Genomic DNA, 19,095 nt, shown 5'->3' with positions numbered 1-19,095 from the left:
GTAAGTCTGTCTGTCTCCTCTTTTGGTGCTTATAACTTTCTCTCCTGCTTCCCTTAAAAAGCCAGGGTTTGGTGACATAATGGCTGTTTCCTTTGTTATAGGCTTCATCATAAACATTTGACTGTTTGAACTTTTCCTCTGTTCTCATAACTGTTCAGTGCAGTTTGGGATCCTTTATCTGTTTTGAAAACTGCTATGACTCTGTATGATCAAAGATGCCAAACACTCCTGACCCTGTGAGCTCAAGTGTGATGTCATTTCTCTTCCTTACAGAGAAGCCCTGGGTAACCTCACTGTACTGAACAGTAGCGATGGAGAAAGCAGCAGCGACAGTGACAGTGACATCAGTGAAGACAAATGAAAGGCAGAGGTGGCTCACAATAGCTGCTGGAGTATTAGAAATGGTAAAATAAACAGATACAGAGCTGGGACCTAATATAAGCTCTGTGGTGTTGCACTAGCCAAAACACATGACCCTGGGGCTCATATGCAGTACCACAAAGATGCACATCTGGCCAGTTTTTTTTGCCAAGACAGCAACAAGCACTGTGAAGTCTGATTTTTGGGGAAGAACAAATTCCACATAAATACACTGTCTGCAGACCTCGTTCCTACTGTACCCATCACGCTTGAACTTACCAGCCTTTGCCGCCTAACTGCTTTGTGGTGTGTGGTCCTTTACCCTAGAGATCAGAGTTTAAACTGGTTTTCATGACAGTTCGTAATTATGGTTGAGCTGATCTTATCGCCTTAAAAAGATGGATGCTCTTAGAACTAATTAAATCAGAAGCAAACTACTGGTTTAGGCTGCCCAGATGGTAAAATCATTAAATAAAGCAGTTAAGTACATTATTTTTAGAAATCTGTGATTTGGTTCTTTTTAAGTGTGTACATATGGAGACCAGGGGACAAGGGTTATTTCTTTAGCCAGGCCTTTTCACTGAGCCTGAAGACTGCAGGTTCAGTTAGACTGGTTGGCTAGCCCCCCCTCCCTGGGGGGGGGGGAGGGTCCACCTAACTTTCATACATAAATAGTTGGGGATCTGAATTGATGTCCTCCTACCCACATGGGAACTATCTCCCTGGTCCCAGACTTTTGTCATCTAACTAGAATACCCAAGAATTTTAGGGATGAATTGTACAGCTCTTGAAATAGAATATCCAAGAATGTTTAAGGAATAGGAGTGGTATGGCTCCTCCATTTCCTCCCCACTACCACAAAACATTTTGGTCTGTGTGGGCCCTTTATAAGTAGGTATTTGAAGAGATCTAGAGGGCTAGTAATGACAAAAGGATTTGAAATGTCATGACAATGTATTGCTACTGAGCAACTTGATCTGTTTCTTGTAATTAATAGAGGTGGAAAGGAGTTACAGATTTGCAGTTTGCAGGGTTTCACGAGTGTTTCTGTCCCTGGCCTGTCTACTCCTCCCAGGTTTTGCATTGAGGGGCAGCTTTATCCACCATGCCTGTATCCATGGTTACAGATATGCCATACTATTTATCTATTCTCAGGCTTTAGCCCAGTCTCCTCTTCATAAACCTTGACACTCTTGTCCTATTCACCTAGAAAACAGGATCTTAAGGAGTGATGTGGTTAGAGGGGTGGATGGAATGCCAGTTGATTAATTACCTACAAAGCAATTTTGGTAAAGGACAGGGTAAATTAGATACTGGCTGCCAGGAATGCTATTATCTCTACCCCTTGGCATCTTTACCTGTGTGTGTGGCAGTGCCCTTGGCATTATGGCATTTCTGGTATGCCTCTTCCCACCCAGGACTTAACTGAACATTGGTTGGAAGCCAGCTGAAGAAACCCCTTGACATAAATATGTAATGGACTTTCTAATCCACTTGATACATGTAACTTAACATTTTAGCAAACCATTACTAAGCCAGGAGCTCAACTAAGACTGATTATGGCCTACCTGTATAATCATGTCTGCTGTTTATGTTTGTCTCCTAGTCTTCCATCTCCAGGATTAATAAGTCATATAGTTTCTGTGCCAAGGTTAACCACCACTCTTAATTTTTACTGTCTCAGCTATGCCTTGAGTTTTATCTTTTTCTCAGTTCTATGCTTAGTCTTTGCGGCTTCATTGGTTTCCTTTCCTTGTTCATCAGAGTGCACACATTTTACAGAACTCCTAATGTTGGCTATTTCTTAGTGTATAAACTCTTTAAGTGATCTGTTTGCTGTAGATCTACACACAACCCACTACTCACGTGTCTACACAACTCTAGCACCACATTCCTAAATGATAATTAAATGAGTTTTTGTTATTTTGGGACCCCTTATTTCTACTTGTCTACTTTTAGACTTTAGACATTCCCACTGAATCCCATGTTGGCTGGGAAGGGTAAGCAACCTGCCTCAGCAGACTGGATGGCAAGATTACAGCTGTGTGGGACCTGAATCAGGAGAAGGCTCTTCAACAGGTCCAGGCTGCTGTGCAGGCTACTCTACTACTTGGACATACTGTCCAGCAGAAACAATGGTATTTGAGGTTTTGGTGGCAGATAGAGATGTTCTTTGGAGCCTCTGGCAGGTTCTTGTAGGTGAATCACAGAAGAGACCTTTGGGATTTTGGAGCAAAGCTCTACCATCATCTGCAGACAAGTGTTCTCCCTTTGAAAATCAGCTCTTGGCCTGCTATTGGGCCTTAGTGGAAACTGAACACACTAAGTTACTATGCAACCTAAACTACCCATCATGAGCTGGGTGCTATCAGTCCCTCCAAGTCATAATGTAAGATGCGCACAGCAGCAGTCTATTAAATCAATTGGAAGAGGTATATACGTGATCCGGCCAGAGCAGGTCCTGAAGGCACAAGCAAGTTCCATGAAGAAGTTGCTCAGATGCCTATGGTTTCTACTCCTGTTACAATGCCATTTGGGAACAACCCATGAGGCTATGGGCGCATGCTTGGAAGGCCGACTAAAGAATAAAAGACTAGGACCTGGTTTACTGATGGCTCTGCAAGTTACACAGGCACCACCCAGAAGTGGCCAGCTGCAGCATTAACAACCCATTCCGGGACAACCCTGAAAGATAAAGGTAAAGGAAAATCTTCACTATGGGCAGAACTTCAGGCAGTACACATGATATTACAGTTTGGAAGAAGAAATAGCCAGATGTGCAATTGTTTACTGACTCATGGGCTGTAGCCAATGGACTGGCTGAATGGTCAGGGACCTGGAAAAATCACGATTAGAAAATTTGTGAGAAAGACATCAGGGGAAGAAGTATGTGGATGGATCGCTCCAAATGGGCAAAGGATTTGAAGATATTTGTGTCCCATGTAAATGCTCACCAAAAGGTGACTTCAGCTGAGGAGGAGTTTAATAATCTAGTAGATAAGATGACCCGTTCTGTGGACAGTCAGCCTCTTTCCCCAGCCATCCCTGTTATTGCCCAATGGGCACATGAACATGGTGGCCAAGACAGAGGTTATGCTTGGGCTCAGCAAAATGGTCTTCCACTCACCAAGGCTACAGCTGCTGCTGAATGCCAGATCTGCCAGTAACAGAAGCCAACACTGAACCCCAGATATGGCACCATTCCTCAAGGTGACCAGCCAGCAACCCAGTGGCAGTTTCACTACATTGGACCACTTCCTCCGTGGAAAGGACAATGTTTTGTTCTTACTGGAGTAGACACTTATTCTGGTTATGGAGTTGCCTTTCCTGCACATAATGCTTCTGCCAAAACCACTATCCGTGGACTCAAAGAATACCTTATCTATTGTCATGATACTCCACACAGTATTGCTTCTGACCAAGGAACTCATTTCACAGCCAGAGAAGGGCAACAGTGGACCAATGATCATGGAAATCATTGATCTTAACCATGTTCCCCATCATCCTGAAGCAGCTGGTCTGATAGAAAGATGGAATGGCCTTTTGAAGACACAGTTACAGCACCAATTAGGCAGCAACAGCATGGAGGGCTGGGGCAGAGTTCTTCAGAAGGCAGTATATGCTATGGGTCAGCATCCAATATATGGTAATTTCTCCCATAGCCAGGATCCATGAGTCCAGGAGTCAAGGGGTGGACAAGCGAATAGTTCAACTCATTATCACTCCTAGTGGCCCTCTAAGAAAAGTTTTGCTTCCTGTCCCCACAACTCTAGGTTCTGCTGGCTTAGAAGTTTTGGTTCCCAATGGAAGAGTGCTCCTACTAGGATCCACAACAAACATTCTATTGAACTGGAAGCTCAGACTTCCCCCTGGTCATTTTGGGCTTTGAATAACAGTGTTAGGGCAGATGATAGCTCCAAATTACCACCGGGGAAATTGGATTGCCTCTCCACAGTGGAGGTAAGCAGAATAATGTCTGGAGTGCAGGAGATCCCTTAGGGCGTCTCTTAAGTGTTACCATGTCCTGTGATTAAAGTCAAAAGGAAACTATAACAGCCTAATCCAAGCAAGATGACAAAGGACACAGACCCATCAGGAATGAAGGTATGGGTCAGACCTCTAGGAAAAGCCAAGTCCTTCGGAGGTGCTTGCCGAGGGTGAAGGAAATACAGAATGGATAGTAGAGGAAAGTAGTTACAATTATCAGCTAAACCCACATAACCAGTTGCAGAAACAAGAATTATAAAGTAATATGAATGCTTCTGTGTTTTGTTAAAAATACATTTGTCTTTCTTCCAATTTAACATCAATTGATATTTAAGTTGAGACACTAAAAGATCATTCCCAAGGGGCATTGCCCCATTTTAAATTTACAAATGCATTTGCGATTGTACGAGGAATAGTTACATCATGTTAGGTGTATTCGTGACCTTGTTATTTCATGTGGACATGAGATACTGTCTCAAGTTGATGGGGTGGATTGTAGTGGCTGTTGCTGGTTGTTAACTTGACTATGTCTGGAATGAACTACAATCCAGAATTGGAAGGCTCACCTGTAGTCCTAATCTGGAGGCTCAGAGATACAAGTTTCTGACCTGGATCTTGGCTTGGAGATCTTGAGGCATAGTGGCTATGAATCCCAGGTTAAGACAGGGAAATCAAGGTCTTCTGGGACAAAGCAAGTCCCAGATCCAGGCATGGTGGCCCACACCATGTGGACCATAGCAGCTGGAGACCTACATAAGGACACTGGAAGAAGATTTGCTCTCTACTTGATTGCTTTGTGGGATTGAGCAACTGCTAGATCCTTGGACTTCCATTCACAGCTGCTGCTGACCATTGTTAGGAGTTGGACTGTAAGTCACCAACACATTCACCTACTCTATAGAGAGTACTCACAAATTCTCTGACTTTAGAGAACCCTGACTAATACAGCACCACACCCAGCTTTTGTATACTTTTATGGGAAGATTTACTTGTAATTTGAAACAGGGTTTCTCTGTGTAGACCAGGTTGACCTTGAATTTACAGAGATCTGCCTGTCCTTGCCTCCCAAGTTTTGGGATTCAAGGAGTGTGTCACAAATTAATTCACACATTTTAAAACAGGATGAATTGGGATAGAGATTTTGATGTTGCAATTCACATCCAATAGGATGGGACTCAAAGGTTAGGTTTCTTTTTAGACATTCTCAGAATGTATGTCCCCTTCAACTCTACCTGCTTCTGCTTCCTTTGGTCCTTGGATTAAAGGCACAGACTACTACACTTAGTTCAGAACTGAGGTTTGAGAAGTCTTGGAAAATGAGCAGATCTGCTGTTTCAAAGAGATCAGCAGTGACATGCAAGCAACTCTATTAAAAAGCAGCAGCCTTTATAAGCCCTGTATAGGGCTTTAGTGGCCCGGAGCGAGTGGGGCCAGAGCAAGAGGGAGAAGGGAAGGGGGGAAAAAGACTGGGGGCTCTAGTGATGGGACTGATTTGTACGATATGCCTAGTATAAATGAGATGAATTCCCCAGCAGTGCAAATCACATTGGGACGGGATCTATCTGGCCAACCAGTAAACAGGGTCTAGAGAACCCAAGGGACAAAGGACTCTGCTGAAGAGAGGAGGCAAGAATCCTATATGTAAACCACAGAAGCCACAAGAGGGCACTTGATCCCTTGGAGCTGCCACTGTAGGTAAGCTGGGAACCTGTACTTAGTCTTGCAAGAGTGCAAGCACTCAGAACTGCTAAGTCATCTCTCTAGTCCCTTAGTATGGACTTTACTGGTTACATGCCATCTAAGCTACCAAGAACCCATTGGTCTTAAAATCTTGTGTGAAGCCAGGTGATAGTGGTGCATGCTTTTAATTCCAGCAGAGGCAGAAACGGGCAGAAAACTCTTGAGTTCAAGGCCAACCTAGTCCACAGACTTCTATGATTGACTAGGACACAAAGGAACCCTGTCTCAAAAAAATTTTTTTTTCTTTTTACCATAGTAGCTATAAAACCACTACATTCGGCATGAGGTCCAAAGGAAATATATTCAAGATTGTTCTAATCTGTGGTTTTGTGGTCTTCTTTAACTGCCCTTCCTTCCCCTTTTGTATTTCTTTTGGAAAGTGTTTTTCTTTAAAACCCCAGGGATTGAAACCTCTTTCAAGAGTACTAGAATTTCTTAATACAAAACTCTGATCACATACACAGATTGCTCTGTTTACCAAGACAGTGAAAGAAGCATTACTGCTAGATGTTGATCAGGACAGATCATCTATTAGTGGATCCAGTGCTGACTTTATCCAGTGTTGGCTTTAAGAGTGAAGTGTAGCTTTATAAGAGAAAGGAGTATTCGGATTTGGTATATAGTCATGTATAGGCTATGGTTAAACCTACCAGACTCAGTAAAGCATATTAAAGAGTACTACACACCTGACCCTGACCTGGACTTTTCTAAGGATTCAGAACTCAGCCCCTTAATACTCTTGATACCTCATAGTAGCCAAGAGTAAAGGTTATTTACTCCTAAGTAGCTCAACCCTGTACCAATGGGATGTACTCTCACAGCAATGTCCCTTCAATTAGATATTGCTTTATAACCACTCAGAACTTACTAAACTTCACCTTCTCACTGCCTCTTACATGCCTCAAACTGCCAAGAAGCCTAGACCACTGAACCCCATGGCGACAGGCTTCCTACCAATCAAGTCTTTTTATTTGCCTTTTATAATAATGGAGATGACCTGTTCTTCTGCACTGAGTTCAAGCAAGTTACTTTCAAACTGGTAGGATCACTCATTTAGGATTTGCAGACTGCTTTTATCCAGAACCTGTTGAGAAAACAAAGGATTTAAGTTAACTCAATGTGCAATGTTAAAAGATTGCTAAAGATTCTACTAAAGTTTAATTACTGATTTGGGAACTCAAAAAAATCACTGAAGCAGAGTTCCAGGATAGCCAGGGTTACACAGAGAACCCCTTCTTGAAGAGTCATTGAGGCAAAGGCCAGTATTTTGTTTAGAAGCACGGCATAGCTCATCAGTTTTCATCTGCAGGCTTTTAACCTCCTTTGGGGAAAAAGATAAAGTCTGGTCTAAAGGATTCTAATTTTCCTGTTGCCTGCTCCATAGCTAGGATCAGTTGTCCTCTCTCCACCCCCCCCCACCCACACACACACACAGAGTTTGAACACTCCCACAGCCATCAGGATGAGGAAGCTTGGTGAATGGACCAAGGCGATGGCTTAGCTTCCAGTCTGTCAGTGCCAAGTGGCAGTCACATGCTTTCATTTGCAGCATGAAGCTGATGGCTAGGCATTTAAAACTCTACAGTGTGAGCCTTGCACCTTCCATTTCCTTGAAATGGAGTAAGAACTCCAAACTCTCCTTTTTCACTTTAGCAGTTACTGAGAACATCTGAATAAACCATGAGCAAGGACAAAGTGGCTAAGCAGGAGTTTCCTTCCTTCTTCAATATAATAAAGGTACTCTGTGAAAGCTACTGTCTTACCAAAATCTGAAAGCCAGAGGCTAGGGAGCTAGCACAGGCTGTGAAGGGCAGCATCAGAACCTGGAGCTCATCCCTAGAACCTAAAAGTACCCTCTCCTCAAGCCACCTCCCCACAAAAGTCTGACTCAATAGAAACACTGCTTAAAACACTGGCCGTCCAACCTGGTCTACTTGATGAGTTTCAGGCCAGTAAAGACTCTCAAACACCAAGTGGAGGACCTACACATACAGAATAGAAAAATGTGAAGTCTTCATTACTTTGATACAGAACTAAAATGAGCCATTGTTTTGGTGACCTTAAAGAATCACATCATTTCTGCATTCCCCCATGGTGGGGGCTACTACTGACACAGCATCTGTGTAGCCCAGTCTGGCCTGACTTGATTATAAGTAAGCATGAACCACAATGACATAGTCACATGTGAAAAAAGCTTTTCACGGTTCTGGATTTCCTTACAATTGAGTATATTCTTGTGATTAGAACAGAAACTACACTCAGTTTATACGGTAAACACATGTTTTAAGTATTACAAATTAATGTACTTCTGAAATTTTATCTTATCCTTAGAAATAGGAGTAGGGAAGCAGATACTCCATTATCTTCGAGCAAAATCATTACAGCCCCACCCCAGGTAGGTGCCCACCATGCTTCTATCTTGAGAAACAGGACAATCCACATGCAGATGCTCCAAATGGAGACAGAGCTTGAACAATAGCCCAGGGTGAACAGTGCATACCAAACCAAAGGACAAGGTCAGAACTGTGCAAAGAGCTGGCAATATACCCATATTGAGAGGCCACAGGTATGCAATTATAGAAATGCAATGCAGAAAACTGCTTTCATGCTTTGTGGGTATGGAGCACAAACACCTCAACCAAAAAATTTAAAAACTGGCAAGATTTTGTAGTGATGGTAGTCTTCAGAATGTAAGAAATCAAAAGAATTTGTTAACATTTCTGCATTATGGCAACTATGACAAACTGGGATTCACTGGCAGTCTGGATGAAACAGGAAAAACATACTCAATCCCTTTCTTCAGAATCCAGGCACATTACCTCCAGATACTGGGGAGTAGCACCACAGCAGGAACCCTGAGGAGAGGTACAGACGTATGTGTGCTGGAACCCAGTATAATAAAACACTTTTCCTGTGGGAGGCTCTGACAGGAGGCTATGAGAACAGCATGTCTCTCGGTCACTGAGTGCTAAATTCCCAACTATAAACACACTGGCGCTTGGCTTCTGCATCACTCCTGATCGTGACTGTCAGGAGGGGATCCATTCACCCAAACACACAGCAGGCCCTGGACTTTAGGTTACCCGGCTCACAGCCCCCAAACTGTGGCCACAGTTCCTACCACTGATGCTGCTTCTCAAGGAAGCTTTCTGCTCACACAACAAACTGGAAATGGCAGTTTTGAAAAGGGATAGAGTACTCAGTTTTCATTGTGTTGCTTTATTCAGTTTGCTCCAAGGGCAGAATCAATAGTAGGGATCACAAACATTATTTTGAGTGGCTCACAAGCCTGATCAGTAAAACCTAAAAAACAGGAAGTGTTACACAAGTTGCAAATAAAGCCTCCTGGAGTTCATTGGCATGATAGCAGTGTAAGGACGGTAATTGCAACAGGTGTTAACATCTCACACAGGACTTGGAACCTGCTCACTTCTGGACAATTCTGGGACCCTTGTTGCAAACCCTGCAGATACCAATGCTGATTTTCTTTGATATGAAATATGACATTACACAACTCTTCCTAGGCCTTACTCTTGCTGCACTTGAGTGGTTCCTATTCCTACGGCGCTGGCGTATGCGGTCAGGATCTCCACTATCTGCTTAGTTTCTAGGGTCATTCGGGCCTCCTTCAGCCAGTCCTGTGCCACTCTTCTGGACTCCCCTTTTAGCTGATTGACAAACTTTGCTGCCAGCTCCAGATCACCATGCTCAATACAATAGGAGGCATATGAGAGCAATTTAAATGTATTTATATCTTCAGGGTAGAGCTCTGCCGGAGGCTTCAGTTGCTTAGGTGGGAACAGGAGTAGGGACTGTAAGTAGGAAAGGAAGTATTGGTACAGGCTATTTCTGGTTTCGTCAATCATTGCTACCCTTCCGGCTAGTTTTTGAACAGCATAGAAACGGGCTCTTAGGGTCTCTTCGCTGTACACCCCCCGGGTCAGGGACTCTGGAGGAATGGCTGCAGTTAAAGCCTGGGTAAATTCGTTATCAGAACAGTTGACTCTGATGGCCTCAACTGCACTCCCCAATGGGATGGTAGGCATCTCTGCAGACGAGGTCTTCATGCTGTACTTTAATGCCTCCACGGAAAGCCATAGCTGGTGGGCTTTTCTAGCTTCTTCTTCGGCAACTGCATGACCTACAATAAAATAATAAAATGAAATAAAAGAAAGATACTCTCCTATCTTCCTCAAACACATATACCAGATGTACCTTCAATGCTCTACATCTAACAAGTCTTGTTACTTGGCCAGAGCCAATCTTTTTACAAGGTAACAAGAGATGACACTGTTTAATGAGGACCTGATTCTACTAACACTAAAAACAGGGAGATTGCAAGTACACACCACAATCAAATACCCTTTCCCTCCTGTGAAATCCAGGAGAATGCACGGTCAAAGAGGATGCAGACAGCAGGCACATTTGCCAATTTTCTTTTTTGTTTGGAAAGGGGGTCTCACTATGTAGACCAGGCTCTGCCTATCTCTGCCTCCTGAGTCAGGATTAAAGGCATCTGGCACTACACATGGCACTTCCTAATTCAGGCATTTTTATATTTAGTGTTTGGAGGCAGGGCAGTCAAATGATATGGTTGCACTACACAGCCCTGGCTCACTCTGTAGACCAGGCTGACCTCCAACTCAAAAGAGATCTGCCTGCTTCTGCCTTCTGAGTTGTGGGATTAAAGACATGCAATACCACTGTACAGGTCTAGGCCAAGAATTTCAAAGCCATCAGAAATTTGTCAAGGAAAAAAAAACCGCCAGGCAATGGTGACACACAACTTTAATCCCAGCACTCTGGGAGGCAGAGGCAGGCGGATTTCTGAGTTCCAGGACAGCCAGAGCTATAAAAAAAAAACAAAAAACAAAACTTTATTTTATTAATGTACTTGTCATGAAATGTGGCATACACAGGTCTCACCATAACTACCATCACAACAGTATACTACCCCTCCAGATAACCTTTCAGTACATGAGAGAAAATGCCTCGAAGACGGCGATCTTATGTCATGTATAAGTTATTACAATTTAATTTTTGGATCCTCTTTTCCAGTTCCTTCTCAAAACTCTGTATTTAAACTTGTCCAATCTGGGACCAACTCTTCAAGAACTACAGTGGAGTGGCTACATGCTCTATGAGAAGAAAGTATCCTGAAAACTGGACAGGGTCAGACCATAATGTATAAAAGGAAGCTCACTCTGAACAGCCTGCTCAATTCCTCTCAGCCTGGCATAGGCAGTATTTATGTCCAGAGTAAAGCTGTCCATTTGTTCTTGACTGCGACGCCGAAACTCTAATTCTTGCTCAGACAGTTTCTCAGACAGGCCCTGAAATAAAGCATAGATAGTGTACAGAAATGTAATGTTACCAACATGCTTACCACCTAACTACACACTAGTCTTCCAGAAACTACTAACTTTGAAGTGAAAAAAGGAGCCCTTAATATCTCAAATTATAGCCAGGTGTGGTGACACACCTTTAATTCTAGCACTCAGGAGGAAGAGGCAAGTGAGTTCCAAGCCAGTCTGGTCTACATCAAGTTCCAGGCCAGCCAGGGCTACATAGGAAGAACCAATCTAAAACAAATGAAAATTTCAAAAGAGCTGCTTTTAAGGGGATAGAGAGATGCCAGGTGGTGGTGGCACACACCTGTAATCCCAGCACTCTGGGAGGCAGAGGCAGGCAGATTTCTGAGTTCAAGGCCAGCCTGGTCTACAGAGTGAGTTCCAGGACAGCCAGGGCTATACAGAGAAACCCTGCCTCGGGGGAAAAAAAAAAAAAAAAAAGAACAAATCCAAAAAACAAAAAAATAAAGGGGAGGGGGGAGCTAGAGAAATGGCTCTATGGTGAAGAACACTTGCTCTTGAAGATTCAATTCCTAGCAGTCACCATGCAGCTTAAAATCATCCTAACTCCAGGTCCAGGGGCTCCAATGGCCTTTTCTGCCCACCTCAAGCACCAGGCACTCATGTAATTCTTGACATACATGGGAGCAAAATACTCATATACATAAAATAAATCTTAAAACAAACCAAAACAGCTGCAATGTTGTATATGAGGCTTCAAACTTTTATCAACTGATATTAGTGTTTTTAAGACAGAGTTTCAATGTATAGGCCTGACTGTCTTAGAACTTACCCTATAGACTGGGATGACCTTAAACTCAGAGATCCATCTGTCTCTGTCTCTCAAATGCTGGAATTAAAGGCATGTATTACCATGCCTGGCTCTGACTCATGTTCCTTAAGTTTCTGAATTTTCTGACAGGACATAGAAAATCTTTTAGTTAAGCTTTCAGATTACCATCTTTAAAAAAAAATTTAGAGTGGCTAAAAATGGCTCAGTAGCTAAGAACATCTCCTAGAGCACTCACAAAGTGACTCCCATTCCAGGGGAACAGCCTCTTCTAGCCTCTGTAGGCACTAGGTAAGCACATAGTACACATCCATATATGCAGTAAGCATTTATATATAGAAAATAAAAATCTTTTAAAAATGAGACATTTTGGGCTAGTGAGATGGCTCAGCAGTTAAGAGCACTGACTGCTCTTCCGTAGGTCCTGAGTTCAAGTCCCAGCAACCACATGGTGGCTCACCACCATCTGTAATGAGATCTGACACCGTCTTCTGGTGTGTCTGAAGACAGCTACAGTATACTTACATATAACAATAAATAAATCTTTAAAAAAAAAAAAAGAAAGAAAAGGATTAGGGTCAGAGAGATGGCCAAGATATTAAGAGCACTGGCTTCTCTTCCAAAGGTCCTGAGTTCAATTTCTGGGAACCACATGGTGGCTCATAACAATCTATAATGAGATCCGGTGCCCTCTTCTGCATGCAAGCATGCAGGCAGAATGATGTGTATGTATTAAATAAATACCTTTAAAAAAAAAAAAAAGCTGGGCGGTGGTGGCGCATGCCTGTAATCCCAGCAGTCTGGGAGGCAGAGGCAGGCGGATTTCTGAGTTCGAGGCCAGCCTGGGCTACAGTTAGCTCCAGGACAGCCAGGGCTATATAGAGAAACTCTGTCTCAAAAAAAAAAAAAAAAAAAAAAAAAGAGACATTTTTGTATTATAACCCCAACATATTATTAGATCTCTATACCTGACCATAAATGCATACATGCCTGACATAAAAAGAATTGGTTCTGTAATGTATAACTAACAAAAAGCCTATTCCACCAAAGCTAGGAAACACTTTACTCTCATTTCAGAGTACACATGAAGGAGAAGGCTGAGGATGTGTGCAGCTGTACAGAACAGGCGCAGCATTTGTTCGGCCCTGGGCTCTGTGCCCAGTTGCTACCCAAAAATCAAGAAAAAGGAGAGAGCAGCTCTCAATGATGCAAGTAGGGAAGGGGAGGAAGAGTTGCAGCCTCACCACAGGTCCTCACCTGTTCAAATTCATACTTGAGTTCCTGTTCTTGCACCTTGAGGACGTCCCGTAAATGATCAGTGTGGGCAGCTGCCTGTCGTCGAAGCTGGGTCCGCATTTCATTCTCCATGGCATCTCTGACTTCCTCTACCTGTGAAACCAGACCCAGTAATGTGCAGTTCTCAAATGTTCATTATATGCATTTAGAGAAAGGGAAAGACTAGTTGGTAAGATAACAGTAGCAGCAGGTGTAACGTAAACTCCATTAATGTGCCAAGCATGTGTACACAATTATCTAATTTTTAACAAGAGCCATCCAAAAGCAACCGAAACAAGGTCACATAGCTACACCAAAAATCCTCTTTCAAACATGGGTCTCTCTGGCCTCAAATCTTGTGCTTTCTTCCATCATGCTGCCATGGGGCCCCCAACACAGAAACAAACACCATTATTCGCTGAATCACACATTCCAAGGAAGTAACTTATTCCAAAACTTAGAGCAAAGAAACCTAGTTCTAAGCTGGGTACAAACCTAGTTTAGCCATAACTGCTCATGTTCATGTTTCCACCATCAATGTGAAAATTAGTACCCAAAAGGTACACTTGACCATATTTCTTTGAAATCAGCAAGCTTCTTTTCAGTATGAATTAAAGTTTAACATGGCCCAATCAAAACACGTTTGGAAATGTCCCATCCTGCTTTACTTAGCAATTAACCATGGGTAACTAGACACCAACATAAATTACCTTGAACACGAAACTCATCTTTTCTCAGAATTAGCACAATGAGTTAATGAATCTAGTTAGGCAGTGTGTAAATATTTACGACCAGCCCTGTGCCTGATAGAACCTACTGTCTTCTTGGATACGTGGCTGCTCAGACAATGCACACAGATACTTGAGACTGGGACGCTTGCTTCCGAGAGTGAATGTGAGCAGGATGCCCACTCGAAAGCCCTAACTCCCACTCAACCTCCTCTGCCCACTTTCATTGAAAACAGCAATGTAACAGAAACTGACCCACAGGTGCTGCTTAAAACTGAAAGGAGGGGCGTGGCTGAGACAGTGACATCCAAGTGTAGAACTAAGGTTTAAAGAAAAGAGCCAATTTGGGAGCACACGGCACAAATGTCCCAGTGGAAAAAAAAGACACTGCACAGAGAAGAAAATCAAAAACAAAAGCTAAACAAGATTCAAGAAAATAAATGTACTTACAGAAGGCAAGCATGTCATTAAGTGCTATTTAAGAATTTGGAATTTTGGGCTTATACTGTAAACCTAGAACATGGGATAAGGTAGCACTTATAGCTGGGAGTTCCTATCAGCCACAGGTAAATAACAAGTTCCCATTTTTAAATAAACAAAAGTAGAGGAGACTGCTATGTGTTCTAAGCCAGCCTGGTTACACAGCAAGAACCTGAGAGACTATTAAGACCATATCTTGGACTCAGGTAGGGAAAACAAACAAACAAACATAAACAAAAGCACCCCAGACAGGAATTGACTATGGACGCAGACTGTAAAATTTTAAGGAGTGGAGAGTGCCTACCAGCCCCCGAGTACATGTCTGACACATAACAAAGCCACCATAAACAAACAAACAAACAAACAAACAAATAAATAAGATGGTGAATGGTGGGATCTCTTCCCTTTTGATTCACACCTTCAACTTCCTGAGGTCCTGAGTTCAATACCCAGCAACCACATGGTGGCTTACGACCTTCTATAATGAGATCTTGTGCCCTCTTCTGGTCTGCAGGCATACATGCAGAGAGAACACTGAATACATAATAAATATTTTTAAAAAAGAAAAAAAGAAAAAAAAAACAACCCAACCCTAAACAGCACTCTATGATGGCCTGGCATGCATTACATCTACTACTAGCAGGCGGCGATGGAACAAACCAGGTTAACCCAAAATGTGCTGTCGCTCTCTTCTCCGCTACCTTTCTGTCCTGCTCAGCCTGAATTTCACTTCTGTGGCGCTCCAATGCTTTTGCCACTGCAGAGTCAAAGGTCCGCTTTTCTTCTAGCTTTTGCCTTTCCAGGGCTAGTGCAATGTGCTGCTTCTCTGTGGCTTTCTGTTGTGCTAGCTCTCTGTTGAGCTGATCAATTCGACGATGGGCATGAGCAATGAGTGAGTTTAGGTCATCAGTAGAGAGTTTGCCAGCTAAACAGATAACATCAAAGTGTTAATGATGTCACTGAAAATGCAAAGCAGAAAGAAGCTAACACAAAATTCAAATCCTCCAGTTAAAGTAGAAATTAACAATTACTGTCCAGCAATTTAAAGCACTATCAATTCTAAGCAAAATAATGGGTAGGTCCTATTATAAATAATAATAGGTGTGAGGCAGCACACACTGCTCTTTCCAAGAACTCCAAATCATATCCTGTGAACTCATCATATCCTGGCTTTCTATTTACTAACTTTACTTGAAAAAGACAGCTTGTAGACACAATCACTACTATATGTCATTTTATATAGAACTATGATTAGCCCTAACAAATATTCAGAAGGAAACCAACTCCTACAAGTTCTCCTCTGAGACACAAGCACACTGACAGAGACTCTCTATCCCTTCCCCAACACACACACACACACACACACACACACATACACACACACACAAGTATGTGTAAAAAAAAAGTCTGCAAAGCTGAAAAATGGCTCAAAGGTTAAGAACACTGGCTGCTGTTTCATAGGAAATGAGTTTGATTCCCAGCACCACATGGAGGTCCCTTGTAACTCCAGTTACAGGACATGTTAAGGCCTCCACAGGTACCAGGCATGCAAGTAGTGTAGAGATACATATAGATTAAAATACTTGAGACACATAAAATGATCCTAGAAACAATTTAAAAAAATAAAAGGATTGCATTCTATTAAAACTAAAGGAGTCTCTTGGTTATGTTTCTTTGGGGGAAAATATTTTTGTTTCCTGTGTATGGATGTTTTGCCTGCTTGTATGCCTGTGCATCGCATGTGTGGCTAATGTTGTAAGAGGCCAGAAGAGGGCACCAGATCCCTTGAAACCGGAGTTACCAATGGTTGTAAGCCTCCAAGTGGGTACTGAGAAATGAACCTAGGTCCTCTGGAAGAGCAAGCAGTACTCTTAACCACTGAGCTCTCTCTCCATCTGTTCCTTGAAAACACACTACCTAGAACAGTAATCTGTGATCAATGATACCCTATGGGATCACTTGTGCTTTTTAATACTTGTGCCCAAACACTCAGTTACACATACACACACTCACTCAGAGCCATTTGTTGGTTTGTTGGTTTGAGAAGGGGAGGTAATTTCAAACTTCACTGTATTCTAACATTTATTAGAGATTAGGAATGAAGGCTCCTGCCATAAAATACAAAATACAGGCAATTCTGTAAGATAAATGATCAATTCATCAAAAACACAAGCAAAAAGCAAACGTAAACCAACACTGAGACTCACTGAGTAAGTTCAATGTGTGGGACATCTCTAAATCCTAGTTTGAATTAAATAACGTAAGTAAAATACTATAAGTAAAAAGCCTTAAGCATTGCATATTTAAAGCACTAGAGAATTATGAAATCTTCAGTTGTATTCTGAGAGCTGGAGAGATGGTTCAGTAAAGAGCACCAACTGCTCTTCCAAAGGTCCTGAGTTCAAATCCCAGCACCCACATGGTGGCTCACAACCATCTGTAAAGAGATCTGACACCCTCTTCTGAAGTGTCTGAAGACAGATACAGTGCACTTACATATACTAAATAAATAAATAAACCTTAAAAAAAACAAAACAAAACAAAACAAAAAAGTTTAAAAAATAGTATTCTGATTGTCTTTTAAAAAAACACTCAAAATATTTTAAAAGGAAAAAGATATATTTGGAGTCTGCTTTGACTTGAAGGCTATGAACAGATGAGACATGACTGGGCACTGGTTTGATAACTGATAAAGTTGGATGAAACATCCATGGGAGTTATTTGTATTTTTTTTCTTTTTAATGTTTGAAGCTCTCTGAAATAACAAGTAAAACAAAGACCTTACTGTATACACACACACACACACACACACACACACACATCTCACATTTAAATCCTTACACTTAACACAACTTGATTATCTATGGATGACAACTGAGAATTATCACACCTTCAGTTCTACTTCCTATAATTTCAATGGCTGGCACACACACACACACACCAAAAAGAGTTCACGATGTTTCAACACCCAAAAAAAATGCATAAGCATAAAATATACATAATTACTCACCTAGGTCAGAAATACCTACAAAGAAAGAGAAGAATAGTTTGAAAAAAGAAGGCACACACTTTGGTTAGCCATCATTAAATAGCAACATCCAGGAGGACCAAGAAAAGAGGTTACTAGAAAGTAAAATGTTTATTTCCTATATTTACAGAGTCAGAGACAGCATTCCTAAGGTACGCTGTAACATTGCAAGAGAAGAAGAGAATCACCGACAATAAGGATTGCTCCAGTTGGAAGGCATTTATCACTGTTTCATCAGCATATCAACTACAGACTTTATCAGGAGACTCAATTCTTGATTACTGTCAATTGAACTAATTTACAGAATACTTCTCCAACCTAGTACTGGATTCCAGGGGCAGACCACTTCTAACTGTCAAATACTTCTAGAATTAACATTTTTCTTTAGGGGCAATTTTGGAAGAGTCTTTTCAGATTCTGTTAACTTTCTAATTTTTTTTCTCCTGAAAGCTTGTGTTATGGGAGTGTATCATAGTAAGCTTCTTAAATAAATATTAAAATGTATGTTAAACTTACATTTAACCTGTGCAAAATTAAACCAAAAACTGACTGTTGAAATTTAAATGATGTTCCTTATCATGATTACAAACACTAATGAACCTGTGACAAGGAGACAGCTGCCAGCCTCAGCGTCTTGCCTCTCTCTTTTTCCCTTTGGCAATTCTGCAGCTAGAACATAAGCTCTGTCTCCAACCAAATTTAACCTTTAATTTTGAAACAGATCTACTTGGTAGCCCGGGAATTTGCAGTCCTCCTGACTCAGCCTCCTCAAATACATGGGAGTAGAGGCCTGCAGAGCCAGATCTGTCTTTAGTATGAAGCTTGTTAAGAACCTCTTGGTTTAAATTCAAAGGATTTTTCATTAAAAGGATCTGTTTCTGTGTTAAAGGAAAAACAATGTTGAGACAATATAAGAATTGACTGTAACAGGGCACATGAATACAACAGTATGTGCTATAGTCCATAAGCAATAACGGACATATGCTGATGGACTCTTGATTTGGGTTATCAGTCCCCAGCACTTTTCAAAAATACTGTAAATATTTTTTAAAAGGCTGGTGCTATTATGAAGTTTAAGAACCTGTAAGCAGAACTGTTATTTAAGGATATATCTTTATGTCAAGTATAAAAGCAAGCCTGAGATCTAGAGAGACAGTTCAATACTTAAGAATACTTACTGCTCTTTCTGAGGAGGCAACTATGTGCAACTGCAGTTTCTGGGGATCTGATGCCCTCTTCTGGCTTCTGCAGGCACTTGCATGCACATATAACTATTTCCAAGTTTTCTTTTTTGTTCATTTTGGTGCTAGGGACTGAACTCAGGGCATGTTCACACTAGCCAAGTGATCTGCACTG

The 19,095-nt window shown here is 41.8% G+C and overlaps 2 protein-coding genes across 8 annotated transcripts in view; one reads left to right on the top strand and one right to left on the bottom strand.

Moving 5' to 3' along the window:
* Ptcd3 (pentatricopeptide repeat domain 3) overlaps positions 1-852 on the top strand; it is a 29,107-nt gene extending 28,255 nt beyond the window's left edge. For both annotated transcript variants that reach the window (XM_052173905.1, XM_052173904.1), the window contains one exon: positions 274-852. In XM_052173905.1, the coding sequence (XP_052029865.1) occupies positions 274-361 (88 nt within the window). In that variant the 3' untranslated portion in view covers positions 362-852. The remainder of the gene's footprint in view (positions 1-273) is intronic.
* An 8,434-nt stretch (positions 853-9,286) lies between these two features.
* The window catches only part of Immt (inner membrane mitochondrial protein), a 39,431-nt gene continuing 29,622 nt past the window's right edge, over positions 9,287-19,095 (bottom strand). For all 6 annotated transcript variants that reach the window (XM_052173898.1, XM_052173901.1, XM_052173899.1 and 3 more), the window contains 4 exons: positions 15,413-15,636; positions 13,486-13,617; positions 11,291-11,420; positions 9,287-10,228 (listed from right to left, as the gene is read on the bottom strand). In XM_052173898.1, the coding sequence (XP_052029858.1) occupies positions 9,615-10,228; positions 11,291-11,420; positions 13,486-13,617; positions 15,413-15,636 (1,100 nt within the window). In that variant the 3' untranslated portion in view covers positions 9,287-9,614. The remainder of the gene's footprint in view (positions 10,229-11,290; positions 11,421-13,485; positions 13,618-15,412; positions 15,637-19,095) is intronic.

The sequence above is a fragment of the Apodemus sylvaticus genome, chromosome 2 (genome assembly GCF_947179515.1).
Source record: "Apodemus sylvaticus chromosome 2, mApoSyl1.1, whole genome shotgun sequence".
Taxonomy (NCBI): domain Eukaryota; kingdom Metazoa; phylum Chordata; class Mammalia; order Rodentia; family Muridae; genus Apodemus; species Apodemus sylvaticus.
This window is presented reverse-complemented; position numbering and strand designations above follow the sequence as displayed.